Source organism: Columba livia, chromosome 1 (genome assembly GCF_036013475.1).
Source record: "Columba livia isolate bColLiv1 breed racing homer chromosome 1, bColLiv1.pat.W.v2, whole genome shotgun sequence".
Classification (NCBI taxonomy): Eukaryota; Metazoa; Chordata; class Aves; order Columbiformes; family Columbidae; genus Columba; species Columba livia.
Genome location: NC_088602.1, coordinates 72,697,564 through 72,720,335, shown reverse-complemented (window position 1 = coordinate 72,720,335; position 22,772 = coordinate 72,697,564). Strand labels below are relative to the sequence as shown.

General features: G+C 38.8%; 1 protein-coding gene across 4 annotated transcripts in view; it reads right to left on the bottom strand.

Annotated features, from left to right (window-relative positions):
• The window catches only part of CMSS1 (cms1 ribosomal small subunit homolog), a 251,048-nt gene that overhangs the window by 115,211 nt on the left and 113,065 nt on the right, over positions 1-22,772 (bottom strand). For 2 of the 4 annotated variants that reach the window (XM_065062421.1, XM_065062437.1), the window contains one exon: positions 7,089-7,139. The exons of the other annotated variants lie outside the window; for them this stretch is intronic. In XM_065062421.1, coding sequence (XP_064918493.1) covers positions 7,089-7,139 — 51 coding nt within the window. The remainder of the gene's footprint in view (positions 1-7,088; positions 7,140-22,772) is intronic. 4 annotated transcript variants of the gene reach the window in all.

Here is a 22,772-nt window from a genome sequence, read left to right as displayed (position 1 = left end):
TGCCTCTCAGAGGCAAACTGTTCCTCTAACTTCCAAGACCAGTTTCAGTGAGTAAACGTCAGGAAAACAGCTGCCAAAAAAAAACCAGTTAAACCTACATTAGTCATTTATTACACAGAAAATAATTAAACTGCTGTCAGTCATAGGTTCCTCAAGGTCTGACCATTTATGTTTTGGTACCAAGAACATGGCCAGATATATCAAAGAAAATGAGGACAAAACCAGTGCATGTGCATGCATGTGCTCAGACACGCAGTGTATGATAGTCCTTCCACTCAGATCTCATGGCAAGATCCATTTCAAATACCTGCTAAATACCATCCTGGAAAAGAGATTCAGATTTTGCAATTGATATAAAAAAAAAGACATATATGTATTGTTAACGCAAGATAAAACATGAGCATCTGATCACAGAATTATCTGAAATCTACCACTCATTTTAATTTCATTAAAACAAGACAGGTGGTCTGCTTATCACTAAAAGCTGGCTGTTCTCAGAGATTTCAACCACTGTGAAAAGCTTCTCAGAGGGTTACAATCAATGATAAATAGGAAATCACTAAACATTAAACTTTATTAAATTTCTATCGCTATTATGTTACAATCAAGACTTTATAGGCCCCCTGTTACTGAATGCAAACCAGACACCTGAATACTCAAAGGATTAAGGCTTTCATCTTATTCTAAATGCTGAATTTTGTTTTCAGTTGGCAACTTTGCCAAGTCAAAACATGCAAATTAATATGTTTTTTTCTTAAAAACTGAACTCAGACATCAAATCTTTCCAGTATACATACCATATACATACCATACTTTCCATCCACTTATATTCACTGGCACTGAGGCACAGAGAAGAGTATGAACTCCCTTCCTCCTCCCCCGCAAGCAGCATTCTCTCAAACCTTCATTAGCTAAACCGAAACTAGTTATAGGACAACTAAAAGCGCTTAGACATCTAAAAACAATGTTAGTCAACAACTGATCACAAGAAAAATGTGATACTAATTTGAGAATACCCTTATTAAAAACTGTAAGAAATCCCATAACTTTTTATGAGTCTTTTAAGCTGTAATCTAGTCTATATACACAATTAATAGCATAACAACGGAGTCAGCTGCTATGTAATCAAGGCTCTTCACGAGAAGTAAAGCTTTGCACTGACTCGGTGTTCATTGTCCTCAACTTACATGAGTCTGAAACACTGTAGTCATTACCAAGGGCAGCTCACCGAGTCCTCCCTCTAAAATGCACAGGAAGGCATTTTCACCTTCCCCTCCCACTCAGAAATTCTCCTTATTGCTCTGTTAGAAAATGGAGTCTGCCCTTCTTTACCACAGCTACTGCCTCCCAAATATAACTCCCACCTTTTAAGATCTATGTGTAATTAAGTGCCTCCAGTGTAAGTGTGACACCTCCATGCCTTTAATTCTTGTTCCCTTCCCAGTTTGCTGTCAGGCTCAAAGCAGCCTTGACACCTCCACAGAAAGACTCTCCTCCTGCCCTGAAAGGCCTGGTCTCTTCTCAGCATTCCAGAAGAGGGTGGCTGGAGACACTATACTCCGACCTCACTTTCAGTCCTCTCTTCCTCCACACCTTGCTGTGGATTGTCCCCTTGCCTGCAGTCCCACATCAGGGATGCTGGCAGGAAGGGATGCTGCTCGCTTCTGCAGAAGTGAGGCCTCCTCTGTACGGAAATGCAGAAACCCTCCCGTGAAAAGCTTTCTCTTTGCATTTTGAACAGATCTGGGTTTAACTAAAGGCGAATTTTCCTATTCAAATGGGAAATGAGCAGAAAATGCAACACACATGAGTAAAAAAACTCATGTACGTGAGAGTTGTTCCTAGTAAATAATTATAACCTGCAGTAACAGGCAGTGCAGATCCTCTCTCTCTCTCCCCTTACACCCCATTCTTCTTTCTCTTGTTCTTTTCCCCTTTTCCTTTTCCTTTTTTTTTTCCTAATTCAATTACACCATCAAAAGAAAACTAAGACCTTTTAGAGACATAAATGAAGCATTCCTGCTCTGGAACGGCATCAGCATCTGGACACCTGGCAGAACACAGCTGAAAACCTACTTTACCTATTTCTCCTTCGCCCTGAGCAGAAGCATGAATATTCTTGCCTTTCTTCTTATTTACCAACAATACTTAAAGCCCAGAGTGCTCAGAAGTCCATTTCAATGGGTTTTGTTCTGGTTACATTACAGCAAACTGCTTTGATCTGGGGGAGGAGGGGAGCAGAGAACATGTTACGTTCACAAAGCCAAAAGCCAAGATGCACAAAACTGAAACATTCCAAAGTTAAAAATAATCGTCTTTAAACTGCAAGAGCAGAGCTGTAATTTTGAGCAGTACAGCATGACATCATAGTTTATATGGGGCCAGCTCAATAAATCAAACTGTGCCTAATTAGAGATCCTACTGCAAATCTATATTATTTGGACAAATAATTAAAACAGGAGAGTCCGTAACACAAGCCAGATATGTTTACTAAAATATGTTCTTTTCAAACTTTTAGGTTCACTACTGCTTACAAAGCTTTCACGTTTAGTAAATTATACACCCCTAAGCTTTTATTTTAGGCTGACTTCACTTTCAAGGAATTCTTCAATTAACTTTACGTTGCTTTAAGCTCTTCATCCAACAAGAAAACAATCTGTGGTTTCTTACTTCTTCCAGTGCCAATGGCTGCCCTCCACGTTTGACTTGCAGGCTCACTGTCTTTCTAGGGCCAAGGTCTGTTTGTCTAAAACCAGCCTAGTCGTCATAGCATTTTAACAAGTCTTCGCTACAAGGAGAACAAAACTTTGTGGTGGGTAAACTCCCGAGAATCATGAAGGTTGTTCTCACAAATTCAACAGATGGGTGCCAAATTTAAGGACCACTCAGCAACAAATGCAGAGCTGAAAGCCCTGACTACCTGAGCTGCCTTTCTTTCCTACTTAGCTCAGTTTTTAATTTTCCAGTTTCTACTTTTCTCAGTTGTTTTTTCTAAAAGGTGTACTTTTTCTCAAACCTAGAATCTATGACATGCTTAAACATTTAAAGCCTGAAAAAAACCCAGTGCTATCTAACATTGCTCTCTGTAGACGGTCAGGACACCCCCGGAATTATTGCAAAGGCTGTGGAGTCTTTACCTACACAGTGACTGATGGTAAATGTTAAATCAAGAGCCAAAGTGTTTAATAAAAAGCAGGAACTAAACAAAAGACAAAGGATTAATTGCTACACTGCACATTTTCCTTCTTAGAGCTTGAGAGATTTGTATGTAATTTTTTATTCTCAGATCAAAAATGAGGGGAGAGTGGGAATCTCTTCTGCCTTTTCCCTTCTGACATCTGACTAGCTAAGTGGACCAACATACAGAGGATCAGAAGACCTGTCAGGACAATGACTGAGGAGCAAAATGTTTCACACTGTCAACAAAAAAGGACTACACAAAGACGAGAGCTATGTCTACAAGTTCAGGATTATGTTGTCCAAACAATTTTTTTCTACAGAATGTTAACCAAGCACAGACATGAAGAAAGTACCATTCACTTCTTAATACAAAGATTTTAGATAAAATAATCTGGAGGGTTTTAAAGGAATCAAAGCACATTAAATATTATATGCACTGCATAAAGGTGTTTATAACAGACATATAAATAAATATATAAAGGGTGAGTGTCAGCAGTGTGAGGATGGAGCCAGGCTCTTCTCGGTGACAACCAACAGGTAATGGGTTCAAACTGGAACATAAGAGGTTCCACTTAAATTTGAGAAGAAACTTCTCAGTGAGGGTGCCAGAGCACTGGAACAGGCTGCCCAGGGGGGTTGTGGAGTCTCCTTCTCTGGAGACATTCAAAACCCACCTGGACACATTCCTGTGTAACCTCACCTAGGTGTTCCTGCTCCGGCAGGGGCATTGGACTAGATGATCTTTTGAGGTCCCTTCCAATCCCAAACATTCTGTGATTCTGTGACATGGCAAATGCACCTCCCTGAACCACAGCCACCATGACCAGCATACCCTTAAACAGGAATGTACCTTTCAGATCTCCATTTGAATTCCTTGTTACAATAAAAATGCATCAAACTTGTAAATTAGGAGGGTTTGTTTGTTTGGAGGTTTTTTAAATGCCTTTGTGGACAGAAAGATTATGATTGACCTCTGCCAAGTGCAAGCATTTGGAGCCACAGCCATTCCAATTACCTTACATTCTCAGTGTGCAGCAATGGATTTCTTGGGAAAATAAAACAAACCTGTAACTATTTGGACATGGTTCTGAAAGCAACAGTGAAAATTAAGAAAGCAGCTTTCCCAGAGAAGTATCTATTTTTGCTATTTGTGCTTTTAAAGCACAATGCTTATGGAATGAAATACTTCCGTTCTCTTGTGTAAACTTGTACAGATTGTTTGCTATTGATCTTTTAAGTCATATTTTGGCAATAAACTGGTATTATTCTAGAAAATATAAGTACTACAGACCGAGTGAAGTAATCTACATCTAGGAAAACTCAGGAAAGGATACAAATATCAAAGACAGGTAAAAAAAACCCAACAGAATATTTGTAGTTAAATTTATATTTCAAAATATTATTCATAATCTGGACTCCATACTTTTTTTTCCCCATACTGTGAGCCTTGAGATAATTAAAACCTTCAGAACAGATTGACTGTTTGTAGGAACATGGCTCTTTAAAGTCACACAACAGAATTCAGATGAAAGAAAGAAGTGCTTCTACCTGTACTCAAGATGTTGGGCTACAGAATACTTTCTTAACTGAATCACATAAAGTGACTCTATAAAACCAGGGCAAAAACCGATCTCAAGCCATTGACACCTACATTTTTTTTTCACAGTGGATTCTTCTTTCCTCCTTGCCTCCAAGCTACTGTCTATTCAGAAAAAAGGAAAATTGCACTATAGCAAGGCCATCCATATGGCCCAGGCTTGTGCTGTGTGTGCAGCGTCGATGCAACATTCCCTCTCTACTTCTCTTGTAGCTCAAATTAGGTGCCACAGTGTCCGTGTTTCTGGGGTACATAACACTGCGTGGCAGTTTGGACAGAAGCAGGTGGAGCCTATGGAGGAAGGTCGCTGACAGAGGGAAACTAATGCAATGCTCTCAACTGGTATTTAAAGGTCTGCTCAGCCTCAAACTCTCTAATGTGGTTAAGTCTTTAACCAACTAAAGAGATAGCCAGGAAAGGACAACAGTGAGTGAGAGAAGGAACAAAGTGGCAAGAGTGTGAGAGCGTGTGCCAGAGATGGAACACATGTCCTTCCTCCTTTCCTCCTCTCAGGTTTCTCCCATCAATGGAAACTCACTACCTAAGGGCTCCAATCTCTTCAAAGGCTGGTTACTCTCAAAATAAGAACATGGTCAAGGCCAACATGTAGAGAACAACTGGAGGAATCTTACAGTTAAATCCTAGGTTAAGGTTTTCTTACCTCTCTGACACAGGGACTCACTTGTATCTTTTCTTACTCCTTCTCATGCCACCAGTGTCACTGCCTGTCTACCCTCCCCTCCTCGTCACACTGCTTCCCACCCCTTCCTCATTGCCACCTGGGAACCAGTTGTGTGGGGAATGGTCAAGACGAGGACAAACAGCATGCATCCATTTCTGGGCAGCTACAAGCTTTCCCTCTTGGAATAAAGCATCTCAAACTCCAGAGCTCATTTGAGAACATCACTAATTGCCTTTCAGACAGAATGGCAAGGAAGAAAACATACTTAAGACTTCACAAAATTAAAATTCAGACAACTTGCACTGACTTTTTCAGAGGCTGAAACCTACGTAAAATCTGTTAGAATACTAAGTGAGAGATTTTTGCCTGACATTACACAAAGGATTGGACTAGATGTCTGCAAAGGGTCCCTCTGACTAAGTTGTGATAATACAGATGCCAGAGAATTTTAAAGATCAGGATTGTTTCCCAGAATGAATTATGCTATTTCTTTCTTGTTTTAGTTTTGGTCTTCTAAGAACAGACAAAACCCAAAGGAATATTAGGCAGACACACACAGCAGCCCAGAGCCTGCCCTTAGATACTGTCCAAATGACATTGCTTTGACCAAGGAGATAGCAATACCTCTGTTTCTATTAATTCTCTATTAAGAATCACAAGATGCAAATTTCCAGCATTAGCTCATGCCTGAGCCTCTCACTGATTAATTAAAACTGTATATGCATAGGAAAAAGAATAAAAAAGGAGATACTATGAACTAAGAGTGTCCCTGATAAAAGAAATGGACTGCTGTTCTCAACTCCTTTCCATAGGTTGATTGTGAATTGTAACCAGACAAGATCTCCTTTTTCAAGCTTCCAGCAACTGGCAAACACGTCTAATGCACAGGAAGTCATATTTATAGTTGCATCACTCTCCACAATATACCAATTCTCTGGTAATCAGAAGTCGTCTCTAAGCCTGCTAAATGAAAGATCTTTTTCCTCGGGATTTAAGCCTTTTAACAGGAAGTTTCCAAATCTACAGTTGGTAATGGCTGTGGAAGGGAAAGCACAGCACAGTACAGCCCCACAGCATTATTGGGCAGTAAAGACTTATCAGACTTTGGTTTTTTATTCAAAAAATCCAAACCGCTCCACAATTCTGCTATTGCAACCTGTGTTAATTACTCTGTTGAGTCATCATTTAATTTACAGTATGTGTTTAACTTACCTACTTTTTGCTATTTGGCTTTAAATTCTTCTTGGGTATAGACAGACGAACTTACTACTACATAAGCTTTGGTATATACTTGGGCAGAAACTTTGAGCATGCAGATATTCCACAGGAAATCTGAATCTGCACGCTCAGCTTCATTAAAGGAAAACCTATTCCAAACTTCTTCAGACTGCTGCAGGTGACAGCTAATAATTTCCTTGTGCATTTGTACTGTCACCTTGCATATAGAAAAGTATTAAGAAAAAAGCCAAACACCTCTTTGAAATTTTCAAATTATCTTCCAGCAACTGTATCAGAGTATTTAAAAGGGCACAACATTAGTCTTGGTCAAGGACTCCACCTCCTCCCTTAAATACAGACAACAAAAATACCACTTTTTAAGGAAGATGGAAAAAGAGATTAATACTTTACCAAAGGAGAAATTCTTCAAAAGCAAAACTTGACTGCAAAAGTCATTCTTACCTAAAATGGAAAGAAAAGAAAGGGGAAAGTAAACAAGATTAAGAATTATCCCTTGGAGCACTGCACCTTCAAAACACAAAAAATTCCCAAACAATATTTTACAGACATCATGACAGCGTGGAACAAATCTAAAGAAAACAAGCTACACCAGAACAGGAAATTGCAATTTCTTTGAAACAATAATTAACCTTAAAAAGGAAACCACTACTAATATAAACAAACAAGTAATAAAGGAAACCCTTTTACCACAGGGAAACCTGTTTTATAGCAGCGGAACAAGGGAATATAAAAAGCTTGCCAGAAGTGATGGGTCTCGAAAGCAAATCAGAGCAATTCGGTAGCAAGGATCATGCACACGCAGCCTTCAAATAGGTCATCTTCGAGGTGGAGGCTGGACCACCAGAAATCTAGTAACTTTTAAATAGAGGACTCGAGTTTAAACTGAATGTAATCTCATGTGCTGGCACTTCATATAATCAGTAGTTTGAAGGATATGTAGCAGGCTAAATTGCTTTTATAATCATAGCTTTTGACACCCAATCCTTGTAATTTATAAATAATTTCAGTTATAGTAAGCATTTTGGTGATTACTTCATTATCTTAAATGGGAAAATATGAATAATCAGAAACTTGAACTTTTTTCATCAGAAGATTACAATTTCGAAATTTTTCATGAGAAACATGCATACAATATTGAAAACAGGTCTGATTTTTAGAATTTAAAATCATTACTTTTTACATAAAAACTCATTCTCAAAACTGAAGCATTGATCTTTGCTTCCTCTTCCTGCTTGCAATTCTTACATAGTTGCAAGTGAGTAGTTGTATTTACTGATATTCCAGTGGGGAAAAAAAGTTCATAGGGGTATAAGAAAGCTGTAACTAAAACAAATACTAAAAACAGAAACAATTTTTGTTTCAGATGTTAAGTCAACTATGTGCAAGCAACAGTGTTTCAGACTGTCCTTATTTGTTCTTGTTTATTATGCTGGTGCCCTTTGTGGTTTCTAGTATTTTGGCAACTGGAACATACACAGTAAAGCTAGCAACTCAACAAAAGTTTAGCAAAGGCAACCATAATTTGATTTTTAAACCCAACACAGAATAGAGCAAGCAGCTCTACAAACAGTGGAACCAACGTGGTTTGGCTTCCTATGCATTTGTGTCCTATGGGGATTTGAAAAAGCTTCAATAAGTACATGAGCTCACACTAAGACCTCTCTCTTCCACCTGGGAAGCCACTGGCATGAAATTTATTGACAGTTATTATCATCAAAATCTCTAGTTGCTCAACTGTTCCATCCCCCTCACCTGAAATGACTGTCAGACAGACAGATAAAAGTCCTTCTTCCCTAGAAAAACAAGCCAATGAGAGAAGTACCAGATCCACTACTTTTATGTAGATTAATTCGATTTTGCAAAGTGGCATTTAACTAAGAAAAAAGACTTTCCTGCTCTCCAAACCGCTTCCTAACACTATAGCAATGTTAAGTTTTGTGACTTCTTGTTAGCTTTTACAAACCTTTAAGGAGGATCACAATAAGAGAAAAACCTTTATATGATGCTAAAACAGATCCACAGTCAGCAAATTCCAATACTTACCTAAAAAGAGATTTTGGTCAAGTCAGAAATGGAAAATATTTGTTATGGAGATCTGAAACACAGATATACCACCTGTGCCCCATCATCCTTATAAAGTGAGTTTTTTCCTATCTCTCCTAAAGGGATTTGGGAAATGGAAATTTCCAAAGCTAGATAAATGGCAGAAAATAACATGTACAAATTAAGAATGTCACAGAGTTGCACTCAGGAAGCTTAAGAGATTATCTCTGGAAACACCTTCTCAATGGAAAAATGGTGGCAGCAGCAATCATGGCAGATGAGGGAAAGTCAGGTCTACCTAAAAACAAGACAAAGCCCCCAGTTCCCAGAAGGAAACCTGGAGCAAGGAAGATTGCTGACGGTTAAATTATGCACTTTTCTCAAGCTGCTAAACCAAAGAGCAACAGTGCCTTTAGAAACCCTCTGCATTACTCCATAACTTGAGCTCACCAGGGGCTCCCAGATAGCTGAGCAGGAAGCCAGAAAGCTCAAACGGGCCACAACAATCCTACAAGGAGGTGTTCTTAAGATACAAGCAGACCACCAACAAACCAGGTACAAAGGCTTTGCTTCTGTGAAAGACCTGACAGAGGTAGTGTTTCAAAAGAACTGCAAGAAATCGAGGCAGAGATGGTGTCTGGGCTCTTCTCAAAAGCCAGAGGGAACCAAAAGAAAGGCTCCTGGCACAGACCTTGCACTGCTGTTCCACCAGCAAAAACCATCTCTTTTTGACACCCAAGGCCTTCATAGCACAATTTTTGAGCATTGTACCTACCCTAAGATCATAATTTTCTTCAATTCCACTTGTTCTACTTTTTTTTTTTATAACTCTGAGATTCCCCATATCCTTCTGGTGTCCTGTAGTGAGAGATTGCTCAGCCGATGAACGGATACCAAGAACATGCAAAATCTGAAAGCAGATTCAAAGAAGCATTTCTGTGCACTTTCTGTGGAGGATAAGGTGCCAACACCCAACTTAAAGATTTTGCTGTAGGCTTCCTATGGTCCGGGTATGACAAATGTACCCAGGCATCTCTTATACCACAAAAGGTCACAGGAAGGAAAGCACACACAACAAAAATAAAATACTAGATCTTCCCTGTTTTGGAGACTTCACAGGGCTCTTCCTGAATATGTAGGACACTAATGTTGGCCTTTTGCATCCCCCTATGCATGTTGATCTTTGATCAAATACAAGAGAAGAACTACTGAAGTACCAAAAAAGACCATACAACACATTTGGAAAAAGTTATTCAGCTGCACATAGAAACAAATGGTGACCTGCAGTGTTATCAGAGAAGCTGCCTGAAGCTTGACATGATACCAAAAAACATCAACCAAAGAAAAGCATGTAGCAAAAGTCACATTAATCCTTAGGTAAACCTAGATTTAAGCAGTCCAATAAATAAGGCTATGAACTACAGTTCTGGCCATTTAACCCACTTAGTTATTTTGGCTTGGTACACTTGTTATCAGGCCACCTGAGCCAGGACACTGCTCTGAACATCTGTTTCCTGCCGTTTGGGCCCTTCCTCAATCAGAGCTTCCACAGACCTCGGGAGTTTCACCAAGCCAAGGAACCAGATGGAGCTCGCCCTCTCTCTGCAGACTGTTTGTGCTTTGAGCAGCAAGAGGCAACTACAATTTGATATGAACTGGAGGGTGGGCGATGTCCTGCCTCATAAACCTGCAGGAGAAGCAAAGATGGAGGTTTTACAGAATTTGTTTAAAGCCAGTTTATTTTTTCACTTCATTCAGTGCCTTTCAGTTTTGAAAAAGAAACTTCTTAGCATTGTTTGATTCATTTTCTAGTTGAAAGGGCAAAAGAAGAGGGGTTTAGATGAAAAGCAAACCCAAAAATCAATCAGTTCTACAGCCAAGGCACTGGCTATTTAGCCAGAAGGAAAAAAAAGCCAGAAATACCATTTCACTGCTCAAGCTGAAAGACAGATTCTAGATACACAGCTTACATAAAGGCACGTGTCAAACAATATGCTTGATTTTTGCTTAAACACTGAGTCACTGAATAAATCTGCTACTCTTTTATGTAAATGGTTCCGTTAAAAGCAGCAAAACAATACAGACAACATTAAGCTGAACATGAACTTTTGCCATCCTCATTCAGGCATCTATATATCATTAACTATATTAGCATATACTGTAGTATATGCAAAATGTGCTGCATGTTGCATTACAGAATTTTTTTATTTATTAAAGGTTTTTCAATGATATGTTTACATTAGAATTCTTTTGCATCTTTTGAGAATAGTGGATCATAGGATGCATCTTTTGAGAATAGTGGATCATAGGATGAGTTTGTTTTAAGATATGTTTGAAAAATGTAATCAAAAAGTGCATATAAAATTTTACTTCAGGCACCAGTATGGCCTTTATTAGAAGTAGTTGAGAGGTATGCCGTATAGAAATAAGTTGGGTTTTTTTTTTCTGGCTAATTATTCACTTTGACCATTCTTTTCTCTTAAGGGAATGTTATTACCAGGAAATGCCACTTAGATAAGCATCAAGGTTGTTTACATTCTACACAAATGTTAGGCTCTCAAGCTTTCATTTTTCAAAATGTCAAAAAGTAAGGGGGATGATGTTGTGCTTGTAAAAACATTCTTTATTAACAGAATGAGTCTCATGGCATTTTCGGTTTTCCACAAGACATTTTTCCGTCTATCATTTTAGAACTTTTTCCCCACACATCGTGTTCCTGATATAGGCTTTGGCAGGTTGCAAGATATGAGCTGGCTGGAAGATGATAGCTTGTTTTCAGCATAACCTTCTACTGTTAAACATTAAGCACTTTTTGCCCAAACTATTTCAGACTGAGAAGCACAAACGCAGCAAAGACAATAGATTTAGTTGAGGAAAGCTGAGGTCCCAAACTATGTCAAAGACATTGTGACAGTTTTACAGATAAAGCAAAGGAATCTTGAAAAAATAATCAGTGTTTCTTGCAAATTCTACATTGTCTTCATTTTGGTTTTGAGAGCATTTGACAGCAGACTTTCTGTCAAGTTTGGTAGAACATCAATACAGACACTCTCTGAGGAACCTGTAGTTAAAGAAAACACATACACAATAGAAGAACAAATACTGATCTTCGAGTACAAAAGAGGTGCAAGTCAGCCAGCCAGTGATAAGAGAATGAACACAACTTCAGGGAACCCTGTTGCATGTCATCTTCGTCAGTAACATCAATTTCGTGGTTACTGTTAAGGAGTCAACAGGTGGACCAAAGTTGCTGTGAACAGTTGTACCTGCAGCCCAAGGAAGTTTCAAAAGCTAGAGACAGCATCATAGACTTGCCATTTGTATTTTGTAAGCTTGTATCTGTGCAAATGCACAAGAAGAAACAGAAGGCTTTACTAACAGACAGAAACTGACTCATGGTCCTGTCGCAAAGCTTCATAATGTCCTAACACTATCATTGCTAAACCCCTGAACGTGAAAGAGACTTCAGCTGATAAAAATCAGAATTCACATAAGGACAGAGAAAGTTTCTAAAGCTGCCTGAACCACAGATACATCTAATGCAGCTTTTCATTTAGCATTATGGTCAGCTATCTGTAAGAAGCGTATTTCATGTTTCATAAACACAGAGTTTAAAACAAAAGTGCTTCTAATCAGATCTGGCAGGAAAGGGAGAAATGCATACATAGAATGAGGTAAGTGTGATCTTGCCCAGCTGAAGAACAGGGAATGGCAGGGCTTCAGGCCATGACTCACACAGCCACTAAACAGTAGAGAGCTAGAGATAATTCTCAGGTAAACTTTGCATGAGCCACTACGTCATCCCACTCTACCCTTCCTGCATTAATCATGTCATTAGTAACCTGACGCAGCCTGAGAAGAATGTCTGATTTACAGGGAGCAGAGCAATGCTAACAGAACAAACCCTTTGGCAGGTCAAAAAAGGAAAGACCAACCCAAATTTCATTTTAGTTCAAACCACATCCTAGAAGAACAAGAAAACTAGGAAAAATAAATAAATAAACCATATATATATATATATATATACATATATATATATATATATATCTTCCCACCGTGAGATTGCGTACTTTGTTAAAAGCTCCTGATGAACCAGTTACTGAGAGTACAAATACGATGGATACGCAAGAACACACCGATAAAGAACCAGCCTGAACACGTACCCAAACAAAGAAGGAAAAAAAAACCAAAACAACAAGCTTTCTTTTGAAGTTTTCATCACAGTTACATAATTTCCACATTAGTCTAGATGTTTTTAAACATCTTTTATAGCGTACAGTTGTGAATCAATTGTACAATGAGTACAAAGTGTACTGTTAGGAAAGAATCATGTCCCAGCCAGGTATCTTGGTTACTCCACTAAATTAAGGTCAAGGGAAAATGCTGGAGCAAGAGAAAAATGTACAATTTCAGAGGTTCTTTTTAAAATTATTACTCACTCTGGATTGATAGTAGTCACTTTATTAAATGTGGCTATTTATTATAATACTGCATATGGCTATTTCACCTTAAATATCGCCAAAAAGTAATGGTCATTTGAAGGAAGGGCAGATCACTTTCATTCTCTCTGAAGCAAATAAAAACCTCTGTGGATTACATTAAAAGCAGAATGAAATTATCCTTAAGTTTTTTGAAGCAAAGAAAATTGTCACTCAGACCATGCAAGGGGTGCAGGCAGCAGCAGCAGCTGCGTTCAAAAAGTCCACAAGAGTCATTTTACAGTAGCAATGTCAGAAGAGCATCCACAGCAAACATGTGTGGAAGTTTCTCTAAGGGTATGGAAACCCCATTGCTTTTGGGGTTTAGTTCAGTTTCTCATGACTTCTCATTACTTCATCTGCTTCTAAGTCTCCCTAACTAGGCTGCCTGTTTTCTTAATGGTTCCTTCCCATGGAACACTACCGTTTCTCTCACCTTCCTCTCATTTTATCTTAACGTCAGTACTGTGAACTGCCAAAGCAGAGTCAGAAGAAAACTATTTCATCTCCTACTTTTCTCCTTTGTCTTTGACCCACTACAATGGCTGCACATGAGCTACTGATACCTAAATCTAATTGTTTTGCTCTGACTGATTATTCATAGCATCTCTTCCTCAGTATTAAAATTAACATATAAAATATTTCTGATTTTAAAGCTAAAGTGTTAAACAAATCAAAATGTTAGTGGAATGCAAATTAACAAAGACAATACAACATTCACCTTCTGACATAAATTTGGAAAGCTTTTCCATTGTGTCATGACAGGAGACCTACATCTCTCATTAAAATTTAAATCAAGATTGTTTGAAGGTTTTCTCAGCTTACATAAAAGGACATGTACCTTTCCCGGCTTCTTGCTATAAAGCCAACAGTGACTTGAGAGAAGCGAAAACCTGATGGTCCCTGATAGTCGTTCAAGGTAATACGCTGCAAAACACTGGTAATCCCAAATCTGAAACAGGCAACTAATCCCTTCGTCCTCAGTGTTTTGAAGGTCAGCTAGAGACTATGTGGGCAACACAGAAAAATCTCTCATAAGAGTCCCTACTTAGATAAACAGCATTTGCCAGAAAATGGTAGGTTGTTAAGAGTGATCTGTTTGTGCTTCATTCAGCAAAGGTGTTAAGGACAGTTTCACAACTTCAGTTTATTTTGGAAGGAGTGGGGGTGTCTGGTTTGTTCTTTTTTTAGTTTAAGACCTTCTGAAACCAAAGAGAAGATTTAGAGATACAATGCCAACAACATAATGCATATGCTGTAGTGTATATGAGCACCCTGGGAAAAACCTGCACTCTGATAAACAACAGATTCCATTTTCCCCTGCCATCAGGAGTATAAACCAGGCTCATAGTTTACACCTAATCTAATGGTGGCTTTCAAAACAAACACATTTCAGACATAACTAGCAAATACTCCCTCTTCCCACTCTGCATCCAAATCTTTCTCTTGAAAAAAGGCCTTCTTCCTTGAGGAACACTTGAAGGATATCTCCCAAATCTGCCAACAGCTTGCATTACATAGTACACCTAAGAATTTTAAACTGACCTTTGTCCCCTCCGAGAAAGCTGTCAGTTTGTTCCAAACGACCCACGCACATTCATCAGAAAGCCAAAGCTCCCAGAAACTCTTTCAAATACATAATGTATCTGTCCCATGGGGTGAGACTGTGTGTGTCTCTATGCACAAACGGAAGGGTGAAAAGAGTTTCCACAGTCTTGACTGTCCCACAACATGCATCTGGTCCTTGGGGGCCTTTCCCTATACCTTGCTCTGTGGCACTGTCTCCTTCCATGTCCACACCTAAAAAGGGTCTCGAAAATTTACTCACAACTGGGAAGTAATGCAGAGGTGCACTTTGACAGCACAGGCTGTAGAAAGAGAAGGAGGAGGAACACTCACAGCCCAGTGACACTGCACAACTACCATACTATTGAGGCTCCTGGGCTGGGAACATGCTGTGTGAACACCTCCCCCAGGAGCTGCTCTTTCCCCAAGGGAACATGCAGCCGAGCCTGGGCAGCTTTTGTATGCTCCATGCAAGTGCACAGGGTTTTCTGGTGGTGGGAACTGAATTTGATATCTCTGCCAATTTAAAAATCTATCCCTAGTGAGGAAAACCAAAAACAAAGGAACAAAACAGACAATGGCTTCAGAGACTCCAGAGGAATGTAATGACTATAACAAAAGGCAATCACAGTAATGTGACAAGGGTTTATTAACAGATCAAAAAACAGGCTGAAATGACTCAGACGCAGAATCAAAACCCAGCAGGACAGCTCTAAACCTCTTTCAGAGATTGTAGGCCTTCATGCAGTTTGGATTCATGTTCTCTTGGAAAGGACCATGAAAAAGAAGGTTCTATTTGCTCTTTCACCTCTCGATCAGAAGGGCTTCCTACCAGAGCAGGGCAGCACTGCTATCCCTTTTATCAGAGCAGAAACAGGCTCAGAAGCATCAAGCTGTACCCTCTTAATTAAGGGTAGTGAGGCAGAGCAGAGCACAAACACCTCCTACCAAATTGCCACTGGTGCAACACAAATGATTTTCTTAAAGTGACTGTAAAGCTACAGCAAGGAAACACTGGTTGACAGAAGTTTGTACAACTACTACCAAAAGAGCACATGAACAGCCTATAATTGTGGAGAGAGGTGAACAACTTAGGTATTTTATCCCATTCATTCAAGGGAGGGCATGTCTAATCATCTTAGATACAGCCTTGCTCCTTTGAAACACTACTTACCTTTGCCCCTATTAGGAAGCAGGACTTTCATACACCCTATGCACTTCAATATTTCAGCTTGTTCATTAATGCATATGTTGGTGTCATTCCAACTATACCAGGGACAGCAGTGTGTTGTGATTTCGAGCAGTTCTACATTCACATGTAACTACTCACAACACTTACACCTTCGAGCCATCCATGCCAGGCCTCCTCTCAATTATCCACCTTAAACAGATCAGTAACACAAAGGTTAATATCATGAATTCAACAAAAATCTCAATTCCTTAGTAATAACGATGAAAAAAAAAATCAAGTCCTATTCCTTTCACTAACAAATCCACAGATTTTCAAACAAAGCTTTCTATGCAGCAGCAAGACATGGTCTTCCTTGATATTCCATGTACACCATGGAAAAGCCTTTGAAGGGGACAATCACAGCAGTTAGGTTTTAGCTTGTTTCAGATTACCAAGTCAGGTGCCAAGTTCTGCTATATATTTGATGGGGAAGTAAATGCCTACAAGAGTGTTTTAGCTGGATGCCTAAAGATGAAGGACAAAAACCAGAATACACTAGGATCAAAAAGGGACAGTCACAGACCTGGCAGGAATTACGAACAGAACAGAAAAGAAACCCACCACATTTTGGACAGGGTGAGACCTGGAACAGACCTCTCTCCACAGTTGCCAAAAGTTAAACTTACTGCAAACCATTACTCAAAGAGCAACTCAAAATAGCAAAGAGCTATTTGGTTCTTAAATAAAACACTATGACCATGTGTCAAGAAACATTACATCATCATAGTATGACTTAAGTACTTGTGAAAGCTATATAAAAAGTTTCCTCTAACCCTGCTTGGAGGGTTGAATTCTAGCAAGAAATCTCTGAGATCCTGCAACCATTTTCCTGGGATCTACCATATTGGACAAGTCACCGGTCTTAACAAGTGCACCAATTTACCTCTAGTATTGTCTTAATACCCCCTTGCTCTGACTAAAGAGAAAGAAGGATCATAAAGCACCTAATTGTGCCATGCTGAAAATCAGGAAAATATTTTTTTCTCTTCTTTGAAGCAGAAGCACAGAATTTCCTTACTCATATCTTCTTGTTAGTCAAAACTAACCCAATATACTCTGAAGAAAAACAAACAAAACAGACTTAAATAATACATTTAACTTCATTGTTACAAGAAAAGAAGTTAATTAAATGTTTTGTGATTGAAAGGTAAAGGAGATTGACGGATTGACATCTTTTCCCATATCTTACAACACTAGATGATTCTGTAACGTGCATATTTAAACAGTGGTTCACAGAAACGTTCCTAATAGAGTCAAATTGTTTTAGCCAACAATTAGTAAAACAGGATTCTGGTTTTATCTGTCTTCTGTGACTTCATCACTGACTGGTCAGTAATTACAAAAAGTTTCTCAAAGGTTAGCCATTTTGATTTTAGAGCATAAATTCTATGTTTCACTGTCAAAAATTATGAGCTTAAATCAGAAAGCCACTACAGATCCAAAATCTTACACCTGTAATGTTAAAAAGCAAAAAAAATCATAAAAAATTAAGTGAAAACATAGCACATCTATAGTTTTAAAGACTCCAAAACGTTTCTTTTGTGAAGAGGTGTTATTACAGTTATTATGGTGTTTGTTATCTTATAATAATAGCTGATAGAAAAATTATCAAATGGCACATTACCTGAAAAAGTATGAGGAACATTATTGTGGGAATACCTGAGACTACCTGACATTGACATGGGAGAGGAGACAATTCATCATGTCCAAGAAGCAGTGGGAAATCAACATAGCCTGGTACAAGTTTAGAAACCTAAGAGTTCAAGGAAGAGTTATCCAGAACACATGAGCTAACCCAGACTAACTGGTGCCTTTTTCCTCTACTCTGTCATTATCTATCAGTAATAGATGGTTTAATCCTAGAAAGATATTATGTGGTTTTCACTCTTGGCAATAAGTTACAGAAAGAGCAGGCAAATATAAAATATAATTCAGTTTGAAAGAACTACATGCGTATATTATGTGAGTTGCTACCAACAAATAGCGAAAAAATGCCTTCCTGTGTCCAAATAATACCATTTTCCTTCCCTTTCTCTGCTGTTACATCTTTGGTTCATCTTCTGAAAACGTAGATCATACTTATTTCATTGTTCAGCATGTTGCAGGGCTGAACTGACTTTCACCCAGGTCTTCCACTCAGTTTCCTGCCTTCATCTTCTCTTGCATGTCACCTGAGCTCTTTGGTCACATCTCCATAAAAAAGACAAAGCATCGCAAGTATGCCATTCAACATCGGTACCACAGCATTCTTTCCCCTCCCATAGCTGCCTGGCTGAGGGCTACACTTTTCAGAGGGTCCTTTGGGATCGGTGACGTAGCTTCATGAACCAGTGAATTCCCAAAGATGCAATTATCTATGTAAGTTCTAGCAGCTAGAATTTGCTCACTCCCTACCATTGCAAACAAATGTTTTTGAAGCTAGAAGAGAATACAGAAAAAAAGTACAGGAGAAACAAGTCCTTAAATGAAAGAAAAATCAGAAATTAAATAGCAGTGCTTTATTTTAATATTCTTGCAGGCATCTGATAGACTCCATAACAGTTAATAAGAAGAGCGTATTATTCATGTGTAACTTTTTGAATGGTAGAATCTTTACTGGATCTAGTCTAATCCTTAATAAATTATTTTATACAGATTTATCAAGTTAATGCTGAAACAAGGGCCTCTGAAGTCAAAAGAAATCTCTCAAGCAATATTTGCTTATGCTTGTAAAAAAATAATCATAATGCACTTTTCAATTTTATTGCAGATTCATACTACGAGAGAGACAATTCTGGACACAACTAAGAGGAAATTTAGGGAAAATATCCCTATCAGCAGAAGAGCTCTGAACTGGTAGGAATTATTTTTATTTGCATGTTTTTAAGTGGGTGCTACTGAAAAATATAAATCAGATATAAGCTCAATTCTCATGTATGAATTTTTCAGTAAGATGACAATAGGAACCTGTACATATAGGCCATTTTTTGCAGGTAACTTGGTAGTAAAAAATATTATATAGTTTAAAAAACAAACCATTCTTATTTTCTTGGCAAAAGTGTGGAAGACTTTCTCACACCTCCTACAGATAGAAGGCATTGCTTTATTTATCCATTTCTTTTAAATTTTAAGTCATAGAATGCAGTAGGGGGGGGAAGATTTTTGTTCTGCTTACTAGAGAATTCTCTTAGTCGATGAAATTAATTAAAAGCTTGCTAGTTATCAAATCAGTCTTTAAATGTAAAGTAAAAGTGAAAAAGTATTGTAAGTAGATTTGCATTTCTCCTGTTCTACTTTTTCAAGTCAAAGCCTCCCCTTAAAAATAGTAAACAAAAAAAATCAAAACAGTTTGTGAATCCTCTGGATATTTAAAAAGTGGCTTCAAAGAGCCAGCAATGTCATTATATTAAATACATACAGTGGTTAACTCATCTGCTTTTGCTATTTGCAATGGAGTTTTTTTGACCAAAGTGATGTTTCTGTAAACACATTCTGGAATTCCACTGTTCCATTTTAATTAATATGGATCTTACGGTAAGTGGCCCTGGGAAGGAGCGTGTTTCTGATGTCCCTGCATGAAACACATACCTTCCTGAAACACTTCCTGTCGCGCACCCGTTTTTGGATATAATCACTGTTGTCTGACAAGAGTGAGGTCAGCTAGGATTGTAGGGATACTTTACAGCAGCTGTTGGGAATTTCTTTGAAACTCCACAAGCCTTTAACTCCTCAACTGCCTCAGCAAAGCAGACACTGCAGTCTTGCAGGAACACTGGGAGAATAATGACTTTTCAGGGTGCATCATCTGCCATCCACTGAGCAGTCTCAAAGTGTTAACTGAGGGAGATAAAAGACTAAGCTTTTCAGGTGAGCAAAAATGAGAAAGAACATAAACGTGCCATATGATGTGTAACCGAGAAGTGTTACCACCTTTGCAGCAGCCAGGCCCAAACGGAGCCGGAGAGGCAAGACGACATCACTTAAGCAGAAGAAAGAGAGACATTGTGCTTGAAAAACAGCAGACAGACAGACGTCCAGGTTCAAAATAGTGAGGTTTATCAGCATTCTCCCACAGAGGCACACTTGGCTGACTCTCAGCAAATAAAACTGTCCAGTTGCTCAGTTGGGCCAATAAAGCTGAACTAAACATGTATAAGCAGCACAGAGCACTCTGAATTCACACAGAACACAGTCATAACGCGACACACAAACTTCCATCCCCAACACCCTCACCAAACTTCCTGATGTTTTAAAACTAGCTGTCTCAGGTCAGGTTGACTGTCTGAAACCTTTTTTAATTCATTTATGAAGCTGTGTTCACAGAATCGCTAACATGAGCTCTGCGTATGAATGAATCTTTCAGTAGCCAAAAATTTGATCTGTATCAATCATGCCCATATTTCCATTAAATGAGCCAAAATTTGCACCCTTGTTATATTGGCTGTGGGAGGACAGAAAGAGACATAATGATGCTGAATGATGATATCTGGCATACCAGCTTTACTTGTACAAAAGTTAACGTGTTTAATTTTTATTTTTTTTTAATAGAGTAGCAAGTTCCATTCATGGTGTACATTTACTCCCAATGCCTTTTCCATTGTGAAGCTTTAGGATGATACAGGCTTACCACATCACCAAACTAAGAGTTTCTTTGTTGCTTTTTGACACACTGTGTAAGAGCTGCTCAGGGGACAAGAACTGCCCTGTGCCACACCACAATCTCGGCAACTCCGACACCGGAGGAGCCTGTGAGAGAACAGCAACAGCAAGTGCAGAGTATGTTTGAAAAAGGCTCAGTTATGAAACTGATGAGACACCAAGAGACTGTGATCATGTGGCAGAAATACCCTCACAAAATGTGATTTTCACGGCTCCTTACTTTGCTTTTTTGCTATGTGTTCAAAGGTGTCACACACATCCTCCCACTTTTTGTACAGTGAATCTAGTCTACACCTTATTTCGAGGATTCTGTGATGATTTTGTAATTTAAACCATGACCTGGTGACAATATTAAGGTTGGCGTAGTTTTAAAAGAACAGCATTCCTCCTTAGGCTCCTTTGGCAGCAAGCAACTTAGCTCATCTCCTATCATACTGTAACACTTCGGAGTGCATACCAGATCTAAGAAGGCATTTACAAACTTGACTTGGAGGAAAAAGAGAGGAAGAGGGAAAAGAGAGAGGGAAAAGAGGGAAAAGAGGGAAAAGAGGGAAAAGAGGGAAAAGAGGGAAAAGAGGGAAAAGAGGGAAAAGAGGGAAAAGAGGGAAAAGAGGGAAAAGAGGGAAAACTGATTTTGAGAAACTGTTTCTGTCTTGCAAAAAACCTCTGTATGCCTTTGGCTGCTTCTGTCCCCACCAGAGGCAGGGCGTATCCACATGTAATACACGAGGCATGTGCGTGCAGGTCTGTGGGGCAACCCTTCACGCTTCCTTACAAATGGCAACTTGTCAAAAAGCAGTTGCCACCGTGTGCCTTACAATATCTCGAGCTAAAGGCTAAGAAGCAAGTCAACACACAATGAATTAGCTCAATTTTGCCTACATTAAAAAACAAGCAAAACACAAATGCAAAAGTAAGCTATTTCCAACCATTTTGCCTGGCTCAGGAATCAAACTGTAGCCTCACAGCACTGTACCAAGATGTTCTGCAATAAATATTACGCTGCTCTAAACTAAAGAAATTGTTAATGCCAACGTAGCATCATCGTTGTCAGTAGAAGACCCCTTCCTGCCCCCTCTCTTTTAAACTAGTGTCTTAATGTCAAATGGTTATGGTTGGACTCAATGATCCTGAGGCTCTCTTCCAACCAAAATGATTCTATGATTCTAAATTACAGGTTGCCTCAAAGCTCCCTTTGCACCTCGCAAAGGACAGTCTGGCTTTTTGAACGAGTTAAAGCCTGATAACCAGGGATAGCAAACAAATAGCTCCTTTATAAAATCCCATGATTCCGTAGTTATGGACAACTAATGGAAAAGGCCTGAAAGTTGAACTTAGTCTAACAGAGGTGACATGAAACAAGTTGGTTTTTGCTCCCCCAAGCCATAAACAAAAACATCAGATGCATGCAGCATGTTAAGATACTATATTTAAAGGCCTAAGGAGTCATAGATAATTAGCAAGATGGACAGAGCACGCTTCCTTTAAACTGATATCATTATGTAGCATCACATTAATAGGACTGGGTTTTTATTTTATTTATTTTTGGCTAGATTTTAGAATGTTATTTAGTGCAGGGAGGAGACAGATGGACTTGGGTAAAGAAAAACTGCTGCTTCCAACAAAGAACTTTCAAATAAATGGATCACTACATACATTCTAAGTCAATATTGTAATGGTTAGAACAATTTTCTGTCAAAAATCAGGTAAGTTTTGTGGAAAGCAAAAGAGAAAGTCAGTAGTAACACTTTTTGGCATCTGACCACAACCAGTATTTCTGCCACAGGAAGAGAGATGAGTTGACAAAGCTCAACTAAGAACTAAGCAAAAATATTATCTTTAGCTAAATGGGCAAAATTGCCCATTTTTACAGGCTTTTCCCCTTCCTTTTCTTCTATGTTAAAGATAATATATTTCTGCAAATACCATGATGAAGAAGAAAGATCCACAGGCAAACTGGCAGAGCACACAGGTAACAGGGAATGTATAGTGTAAGACTGCCAGAGCTTCTATCCAGCATTTTTAAGTTGTCAGATGCCTTCTTCTAGCTTGAATTTCCGAATAAGTATTAAAAATTCATTTAGGAAGAAACTGTTTCATAAACCTTGTGCAAGGGTC